The sequence below is a fragment of the Bombus flavifrons genome, chromosome 1, assembly GCF_040668555.2.
Source record: "Bombus flavifrons isolate JBK064 chromosome 1, iyBomFlav1_principal, whole genome shotgun sequence".
In the NCBI taxonomy this organism is placed as follows: domain Eukaryota; kingdom Metazoa; phylum Arthropoda; class Insecta; order Hymenoptera; family Apidae; genus Bombus; species Bombus flavifrons.
This window is the reverse complement of record NC_138442.1, coordinates 7822409-7833149: the sequence shown is the minus strand read 5'-3', so window position 1 is coordinate 7833149 and position 10741 is coordinate 7822409. Positions and strand designations below refer to the sequence as shown.

General features: G+C 38.7%; 1 protein-coding gene across 1 annotated transcript; it reads right to left on the bottom strand.

Moving 5' to 3' along the window:
• Positions 1-263: 263 nt before the first annotated feature.
• snRNP-U1-70K (small ribonucleoprotein particle U1 subunit 70K) lies at positions 264-5107 on the bottom strand. The gene is given in 9 exon segments (XM_069131975.1): positions 264-912; positions 993-1345; positions 1429-1669; positions 3821-3847; positions 3850-3894; positions 4177-4258; positions 4326-4388; positions 4483-4665; positions 4806-5107. Coding segments are annotated over 9 exon segments (1302 nt in total). The 5' UTR covers positions 4950-5107; the 3' UTR covers positions 264-748.
• Between the last annotated feature and the right edge of the window lie 5634 nt (positions 5108-10741).

Here is a 10741-nt window from a genome sequence, read left to right as displayed (position 1 = left end):
TACATGCATATATCTACATAGGTACATTAACACAAACGCCATATTTCACCTTTCATAAATCTTTGTAAATGTTCTAAACAGCAAATACAGTCTACTACAACTTGCTCAACTATCAGTTAAGTTTATCGAAACGTACCAGACATATAAATGTTAAAATCGTGTATATAAATTGTCTTTATACGAATATTTACTTTTCACTTTCACAAATTATGAAAAATAGAAATAAATACGTGGATATCCAATAAACGTAAGTGTGTAATTTGTTTTATTTGTATATATATATAAATATACATGTAGCAGTCGTGAAGGTATGTACACATTTAGAGAATATTGGAATCATCATAGACACAAAAAAGTTCGGATATCTATAAACCTACCAGTTCCATATTGCGAGGTCTCACACAAACTGCTATAATAATCGAAATTCATGAACTTAAATTGACAACATTTAATGTGTACCTAAATTCATTTACCGAAATTACCTTGGTAGTAATCGTAAATATACAAAAGTCCGAATCAGCAAAGTAAAAATAATTACATATAAATCAATAATCCAAATCTGCTTACCTTGCAATATCCTTACTGAGTATCTGGTCGCTGTAGATTCTACAGAAACTAAATACTCAATGTAGTCGATTCGATGTTACACTAATATCAGTAGGAAATACAATATATTATTGGCAATTGCGTTAATTCATCATGTCGTGCGTGGTAACGAAAAAGAACAATATAAGAGATATCATCGAGATCAATAGTCTTGTACGGAATCATAGTTATTGTAGGGAGGGGGATCTGGACGACCTTCAGGAATTCTGTATTTCTCTTCTACTTCTTGGTCATTATCATCTTCGTATTTTACAGCGGTAAAGTATGATCCAGACGTTGAGAAAGTGTTACTATAGTCAGGGTAATCTGAAAAATTTTCGTATGAACATTAATATTCCAATTAACTGATTTAGATGAGACTTGGCAATAGATTAAGAAAAATATACCATCCAGAGGTTCCTCTTTGATTCGGATTTCTTTCGTATCTTCATCCTGACGATCACCCCGATCTTTTCTATCTCTACGTTCCCGATCACGATCACGCTTGTCCCTCTTACGGTCCCTATCGCGATCGCGTTCGTTACTCCTGGAACGTCTTCTCTTACGATCTCGATCACGGTCACGATCACGATCTCGATCTCTCCTGTCACGTGGCCGTTCGTCTCTTTGAATCTCTTCAATATCCGGATCAGGTAAGCGATCACGGCTACGTCTACGTTTTCGATCGCGTGACCTACTTCTTGTCCTTCTTTTACGGTCGCGAGACCTTCTACGTTCTCTATCCAAGCGATCGCGATCTCTGCACAAAATATAAAGATATAACAGAATTTAGTACATTTCTATTCAAAATATTACAAATGTATATACAGTATGAACGTTTACCTGTCTCTATCAAGGCGTCCAGAATTCTCCCTCTCTCGTTCCAAACGATACCGTTCTCGTTCTCTTTCATTGTCTTCCCGACCAGAGTGCTTAATATTTACGTCTGGACCACCTCTTCGCGTTCCTCCAAGTCCACCACCCAGCCTTCGCGGAAGCCACCCTTTCACGGTTCTGGCACGTTCGACATCCACCAACACTCTGCGACCATCTATTTTCTTACCATCCGCATGCTTATAAGCAGCTAGAAGTACCGATTGAAAATTACCATTTGCTCGCGATCCCACGTTCACTATTTAGTAAACTATGGGACTTCTATGTCCCAAGGAAATAAATCTGAGGTGGCAGAAAAGATTTTTATTCTAAAAAGACTTCAATCTTTAGACTTGACAGTGCGAATATCGCAACTAAGAAAATATCTTCTTCAAAAGGCTTTTTTCCACGGACCGTGAAATTTCAACAATTCTCGTTTAAGTACAAATGAAAAATATACAGACACGAATACAAGAACAATCTGAGAATGCGATACTGAAAATACAAAAGAGATAATAAATCGAGTATCGAACGATGCATTCACTATATTACCTATACATGATTCTTTTTTTTCCCGATATTATTTCTATTTCCGTCAGATTTCTTATTATTGCCTCAACGATATTATCCAAACTAATAGTTGTTACTATTTTTTCAGAAATGATTGAGGTCGTAAGGTATCGGCACATATTATTCCTGATTATACACGTACCAATTATAACGTGCGTTCTTTTATAAAGTAAAATGTACGTACCATCACGAAACGAGAATTCTCGAATCTGAGACTGGTTAATTTCTGTATTTACGAGATGTATATGTACATATATATATACAGGAATGATGAGATTGCGTTTCTTTATGTATAAAGCGTACAAAGAGTCGAATATTCCGAGATCATGTTCGCTACGCTTCTAGAAGAAGGTCCGATGCCGTACCGTAATGATCATTTTACCGTATAAAATCACGAGTCTACGTTATATTCGCGGGGCATGAATCAGTAATAAAATGTACGGATTTTTCGGTACCTTAAATCTACATTTGTAAAGTTCAAAAAGTATAGCAGATACAAAAATACCTACCGCGGCTACTTACGTACGGAAGTTAACACAAATCTTAGAAGTACGTTTAATCGTGAAATGAACTTGTAAGAGACTCGCGAGCATAGAGTAGGCCAGCGCGTATGCTATTCATTGGGAAGGTGCCCAGTCTTCATATGTTCGTTCAATCTCCGAAGAAGTTTACTTTGCATTTACCTGGTGCGCTTTTTTTTCTACTTACGACCAAACCGTGCGCAAGTATCGTATGCTTTATACTTTATATATTATACTGTGTTCTAATCATATATTAAATTTAACGTAACGTTAAACGGCTTGTGTTTTTCTCTTGTTTAACAAGGGGAACTTTACCTTCACGAAAAACGTTTGTTTACCTTTCGAACATACACGTATTATTTTCTATGCACGCTTTCCAAGGAATTAACTAATTCGAGATGAAAATCCGAAGCCAGATTTTTCGAATAAATTAGTATTCTATATCGAAATTGATATGTTCAAGGACTTAAATGTAAACAATTGATTGAGAAAGAATGATTAGATGACCTTCCAAATAAGATGATAACTAACTAATTTAAAACTTTAGTAAAACGAAAACAGTGACGAAATAAGATGCTCGAGAAAGAACAATCATTTAGTTTGGAACATGCAATTTGGTACTAGACCTAACGAGAAAATATCTTTTGTCATAGAGTCCATTTATGATGCCCGACATTCGCTTGGTACACGTTTCTACTTAAATTTTAAGTGAGAACAGTTTGACCTACAAGTATTTATGATAATATGCCCATTACAAGAAAAAAAAAGTAGGTGCTACAACCAAGACACGATGAAGTGTATTGTATTACCCAATGATGCATGATTGTTAATGTATTATTGAGAGAGAATGCGGTTAAATTTTAGTCGAAGAAATTTAAACATTGTCTGTTCATACCTATATATATATATATTATACATATAATTTTTATATAATATATATAGATAGTTGGTTATCACATTTGCAATCTATCTTTATGTACAGACGCAAAGTCTAACTGCTTGCAGAGCGTGTCCCTGAACCTTTTTCCTAAAAGCCCACCAATCAATTTCAATGTAGAATGCTAACTTTTGCAAACCGTGTAGTTAAAAATAAAAGAGTTTCAGCCCAAATGGAAAAGAGTCCTGACTCCCAATATTTTAAAAGTATAACTATCAGCAACCCCCAGAGGGGTGGTACTCAAAAACCGCAAATATAACAAAATCAGATAAATAGGGTAAGCATAGACGCTAACAAACGTTGTTGTATGTTGGATCTTACCACACATACAAACCTATCATATCAGGCAGGTTCAGGGATTTTGCATGGAATAGTGAACGGCACTAGTTGCCGGCAGCGGCCACCACGCTGTACCAAGAACAAGATAAAAACTGCATTAATCAAGACAGCCAATATTTCTTTTTTCAGTTGATCGTTTACCATATATGCATTTACAGAATGGTAATCCTGCATGGATGTATGGCGGGACCCCCCATACCGTCTGGTTTAGTACCAATGAAAATGGGTAGCCTAACTATAGCCCTGCCCCACTATAACTAGCTGGAAGTGACGCTAAGTAAAGTGAAATTCCAGACTATGGACTCACTGAGGTTCTCAACAAGGGATTGATGTTTCTTGCGTTTTACTTACAGTGCATATCTCGTTCGTGCTCATATTCAATGAACGCATATCCCCTAGGTTTGCCATTTATTGTATTATGAATTACCACTATCTAAAATATTGAATAGAAATCTTAGTAATCCGTACAATTCAAAGCGAACTAACTTTTATTTATGTACCTTTTTTACTGGACCGTATACTTCAAATTCTCTTCTAAGTTTGGATTCTGAAGTATCATAGTTCTAGAAACAATGTGATAAGAATGTAAATAGGAACTAAAACGTTTTACTGGCATAGTTGTATGAAAATTAGTCTTTACTCATAGGAAATACTCACTATCCGAGCTACGAAAAGAGTTTTAAAAGGATCTGCTGTTACATTTGGAATACCAGCAGGATCCCATACCGCGATTTCTTGCTCTAATTTATACGCCACTTGCTCGGCGCGTTCTCTTCTTCTGCGTTCGAGGCGTTCTTCCCTCGTTTCCACACGCACTGGTGGTGGTGTATCTTTGGGTTCCTATAAAAAATGTACGTTATAACTTCGTTATTACATTTCGTAAATCATTAAATGCTATTGATAGGCTGTCTTTGAACAAAAAAACATTTCCACAATACCCGTATGCGTACAATATGAAAGTTTATTTCAATTTTTGTTACCTCGAAATATTTAAGAAAACCTCCAACGCCGATATAGCCTCCATTTTTCTTCTCATGCGGGAGCTTGCTAACCGGTGGTAAATAGGGTATTGGATCACGCGGAGCAAAAAGTGCTAACAAATTTGGAGGCAGAAATTGCGTCATTTTCTCAGGTACACGAAAAATACGATACTAATTTCAGTAAAATATCGAAACAAACAGCATCTTCACGTCTCAAACAACACCCCAAAATGGCGACAATACTCCTTCCGTCCGAGTATGGTTACTACTAAACTTGAGCACAGACTACGAATAAACGCCTTAACCAAGTTAGTAACTTTTTAACCAAACAGAAAGGTGTGATTCATGTAAATTCCTCGTGTGCACATGTGCAAACTAGAGCGATCTGAAAAGTCCTCGGCAATGTCGAAATAATAATAGTATAGTATCGATCTTGAAACAGGGTTTTTCTTGTTGCGATATTGTCTGCAGTGATTCCACCACAAATGGTATCACTAATTCTTTTCATTCAGTATCATTGATACAATCGATAATCAGAACTACAACTAATAAGATATTCAGAACTATACAAGAAAAAGCAATAAAATTTCGATTTCCATCAACGCAATTAACTTTCTTACTGGATAAATCTCAATTGTACAATATATAAGTAAAATAAGTGTTGTTTTCAAAACTTATTATAAGCTGCATGTCATTTGCCAACTAGTGGAACTCGAATGTCACTAGTCGACAGCCGATAGTTGCAGTCCCAGCAATCAAATTTTGTTTACACATATTCTGATTACACATTACTTGATCACACATATTCTGTATAAGCTATGACAAAGACAATAAGACTGTTAATATAGCACAGAGTTATATCAGACATCTCTGGTTCTATACGATGTTAGATTCATGTCATGCTTATATAAATTAAATACAATTAAATACAATTAATTATATAAAAACTATTTTTCACATTATCAATATCATAAAATACACTTGAGTATATTTTGTATATGATATTTGCCATCATTGATATTGATATTTAAAATTTTAAATGACGGTATTTTCATTATTTAGTCAATATTTACCAAAAATTCCTCCAGATGCCTCTGTTTGTACGTGAAACACTAGATGTTCTGCTATGATAAACAGTTTACATTTTAAAATCAACCACAAGATGGCGCCGCCTATAGCTCAAACAGCGTTTGGTACGACATCAAACGGTAGAACAGTGCATTATTATTGTGACATTTACATTTCCGCGGGTTAATTATTTATTAGTTGTTTCGCAAATTTTAGTTAAAATACCTTATTTCTTTCAATAACAAAGTGTTCGATGTTAGAATCATAGAACAACACGTAAGAGGCTTAACAAATGTGAGTACAAGTTTGAAATTTGATTGATCATAATGCATGTTGTACAACATGCTGAGGGTACGAAATAAGTTCGATCGTATGGCTGCCATGACGTCATATCCGTTTGTTTAGGATTAGTGCACGTTACGATTAACTTAAATTACTCGCTGAATAACACACTTATGCAGCATTTTAGAACCTGTGTCCTTAAAATTTTTATTTTGAATAATAATATTTAGCCATTATAATACGTTTCAAAAAGAAGGAAAAATGAAATACGTTTCATGGAAAACGGTTTATTTACGTAACTTCTTTTTAAATGTTGTTCAATACGTTTATAAATAACTTAATTACATTCGCATACAATTATTTAACGTCTAAAGTGGAAGTGTGAAACAAAGCACAAACTCTGAAATAAACGTTTATTTTATGAACAGATAGAAATGGAATTAGAAATAAAAATTTCCGATAAGATATGCGCGTTACATCACCGTAATTGCATCGCAAGTAGGTACACTTCTATGTCTGTAGTATACCAACTCGTACTAGACTTTGTACTTTCCGTCGAACAATTGCCAGGTTCTACCGTCTAAAGAATTTTCGTTGTTACAAACGCAATAGATTTTGCAGGAAAGAAACACTTTTTGTCTTCGCGTTGTATTTTATAATTCCCTATAAAATTCCCTATCATACTACGCATACCTGATAACGACGATATACGCGTTACGTACATGTACTTACATAAATACGATTCTTCGTACGTTTATACGCCTGGCCAAAACTTGACTTTAAGTATATACATATCGAAAATTCCGAAATCGAAAGAGACGAAACGGTAGGTGGAGCAAGAAAAACTTGGTGTGTGCATCCGCATGAGCTTACATCATCGCAATTAAAATACAAACAGAAATCATAGACGCTCGCACGCACGCTACAGACGAGCTCGTATTTCTGTAATACATCGGCTCGCCGCGGACGCTAAAATAATGTAAGATGAATTTGACTTTCGTCCAATATTCAACGGTGCCATATACCTGCTCACGTTCTCGCGCTCGCACGTTCCGAATAAAGAACGCTATCCGCGGCTGCATCCGTGCACACGCACGACGAATACGCAACGCGACTCCACGCAATGCATACGGACACGGATGGCGCGCGCGCAATGCCTTCGATGTTCGTGATTCCGTGCAACCCGCGATTTTCACGATTCGCTGTCCGTTTCGTTCTAACGTCGTACGATCTGTCTAATCGCTTGCAACGATCACGCTCGGGATTATTCGCCGGTAATAAAGTTTTTGTTTGTCTCGCGATTGTATAACGCGTAATCGTACGACAATTCCCGTCGGCACTGATTATTTCACTCGAACGCGACGATACCAACCGAGTAATTGCGCTCGTCTTTTTTCCTCCTGACAACTTGGTTTTTATGGATTCTTTTCTTCTTTTTATTTTCTTTTTTTTTTTTGGCGTTCGGTCGTTGAACGAGACGCAACATTCTCATCGAATATCACGAGACGTTATCACGAGACCTTAACAAGGCACGATGTAAAATTTAGCGGAGCAAACTCGTGAAACGTGACGTATTGCTGCTCGAGCGAACGTTTATTAGAAGATGTAGCGGATTTAGCTGGAAACAGTCGGAAAATTTCCAGCTATCGTGACACGTTCGATGCACGCGAGTTGGGAGACGCTGATGCAACTCGGCCGGCAGCTGCATGAAAATTACGCGTTCCGATTTCCGATAGTCACCGCAAACATTGGCACGCATCGAACTGCGATGCTTGAAACGCGACAAGAGCAGAAGACCGATAGGAGGAAGATGGAGAGAGAAGAAGGAAGAGGTCGTGATGAGAGATGGCGTTGAATATCGGAACGCACCCTCGCCCAAGGAAAAGATTCGATTGCACAGGCGTCGGCACGTCTCCGTCGAGTCGTATGCCGAGCATACTTGTGAGAATGTGCCCGTTTCCCGACTGCCATCTTGCTTTTGCGTGATGTCACGGCGTGGCCTACTTCCGAACACTCCACGTGCAAGGGTCATCGACCCTGCTCTCCTCTAGCCCCCTTTTGCCTAGCCGCTACCGTTCAGAACCACGGATACCAAATGCTCTAGCACCACAGGCCCTCCCTTGCCAACCCAACCACCAGCCAGAATTCCCACCTATCCGGCTCTCTTTCTCTCTCTCTTTCTCTCTCCCTGTTCACCTCCTGCAACCGTACCTTTTCCTCTTCCTCTTCCACTTCCTCTTCCACTTCTTCTCTTTTTCTACCTTGTCCTCGTTCCCACTTTCCTTCTCCGTTCAAATTCAGCCTAGCTTTCTCTAATTGGCGTTGCTCGTCGTTCTTCGTACATCGATTCACCCTTGATCGTAAACGTCGATATAGGAAAATTAATACGCTCGAACCTCTGCAGGTAAACTAACTCGATGATGTAAGCGAAATTCCATCCTTGAGTTTTGCTACAGCCTTACCTTCCAATTTTTCTTTTTTTTTTTTTTCTTTTTCGGGAAGATATTCGAACGTTCGTTTTAACGAACGAACCGTACAGTGTAACGGCAATTTCTGTAGATTTTTCGAAAAGCCAAAGTGATAAACAAAATAGGGTTCAGTGTTATTGAAAAGAAATGTTGCACTTTGCATATGAGAATTTACCAATCTAGAGCATTGAGGGAGAAACAAGGTTATTGAGCGACGTAGGGCAGTGATATTTAGTCAACGGAAACAGTATCTGTTTTCATTTTGCGAAATTAGTTTTCAGTCGTATTCTCGTTACCTCATTCTGTTCGCTGCTATTGTCCAGCGAGTTCCAATTAGGCCACGTGCAAGCTGATATACAATTTTCTCTCTGTACGAGAATATTACGTATTTAGCTTACCATTGCTCTTACGTATTTACGGTGTTGTCACTACGACTTAACTACGAAACTTAACGATGCGTTTGTTTTCAGAGAAGGGCGCTCGCTCTACGTACCTCGATAGAGCAACCTACGTGGAAAATCGAAGGACGAACCGAAGAGACCGCCGACTCGCGTAAGTTTGTCTTACACTAAATGTTCCTCGTTTGCTAGAATTGCTCATACGCGGGTAGCTCTGGCTCGGGCAAGCATCGTGCGTACGCACCTGCTACCCTTCGCATCTACTAAAACTCCTTACGTAACAAAGGCATCGACCAAAACAGCACATAGCAGATCGACTATGTCCATTGTTCGTTCCACGGATCGCCGCTTTCTATTCGAAAAACCATCTCGCTCGGCCTCTCGGTTCGTAACGAATTAGCTTTTTCGATCGAAGTTGCTCGAGTCGTGTTATCGTTAACGTACATAGACGGAAATTTTGGCGACGTAGAACGTTTTCGAACGATCTCTACGAATTTATCGCGCGGTTCACGGTTTCTAGATGGCTGTTTTTTTCCTACGCCTACGTATCAAGAGTTAAAATATCCTTACCTGTAGACTAAATTTAGTAAGCTAAAAATTACCTGTACACGATGTGGTAATTTTATATAAAGTCGTCAGACCAATGTACGGTTTAAAAAAAGAGCGGAACACCGGCAGATTCATGAAGACGTATCCTGTTCGTGTGCCACAAACCAGGCTCGGGTCAACAGAGTTGGGAAACGCCGAACGTAACGCGGTGCCGTACCTTGGAATCATGTGCACGCACACGTACCGCGCGTACGTGTGTACACGCGTACACGTTGGTCTTCCGAGCTGAGCACGAGCAAGTCCGTACACTTTACGCTCGTCCATCCACTTTTCTCGGTGAGCGGAAGAATCCCAAAAAGGGTCAATGCTCGATTTACTACGCTACTTTCAATCTTACTCGACGTGTCTCTTTTCCGCCGTGATTTCTTACCTGCCATGCGTTTCTTAATCACCTCACCTTCGTTCAAGCTCTTCGTTTCTATTTATTTGTATTTGTACGGGGCTCGTATTTCCGTGTTTCTGCGATATTTCTTACATTCGAATAATACCAGATGCGTTGGTTTATCGTGAGAAAGGAAGAGCAGCTCGTCTCAAGAGATTAGACTTTGTTCAATCAGGTTGCATCGCTTTCTCCGATGCTACGAAACGAAAGGCGAAACGTCGTACGCGTCGCATGGAAATGATAGTGGAAGCTGGTGCATGAAATGAAAGAAATGAAACAAAGGATCGATACGGAGAAGAAGGCGTATTCGCAACGCGACTGATATGGCCTGTTAATCTGCCAGTGTGCGTGCGCGTATACATCGGGTAAAAATAATTTCCGACCAATTTAAATATTTTTAAATGTCACATTTACATTCTATTGGAAACAATACAACGTAGAATTTTTGTTACCTGTGAAATTGGCAAATCCATGGTAAAATCTTTGCCACAAGTGCGATCCACTTTTTCACATCTCTCGCGCTGTTTACGTGGCAACTGCTTTTTTAAAAAACTTCGGCTTTTAAAATTGTATGTATAGGTCGCTGGGAAATTTTGCAGCTATTAAAGCTCGATGCAGTGCTCCTCCGAGAACGCAATATTTCAGAATATTTTTCCTTTGTTTCACCACCAACGTCGCCTCTGATAGTTGCATTAACACTAAAACTACCACACCAGTCAAATTGACTGG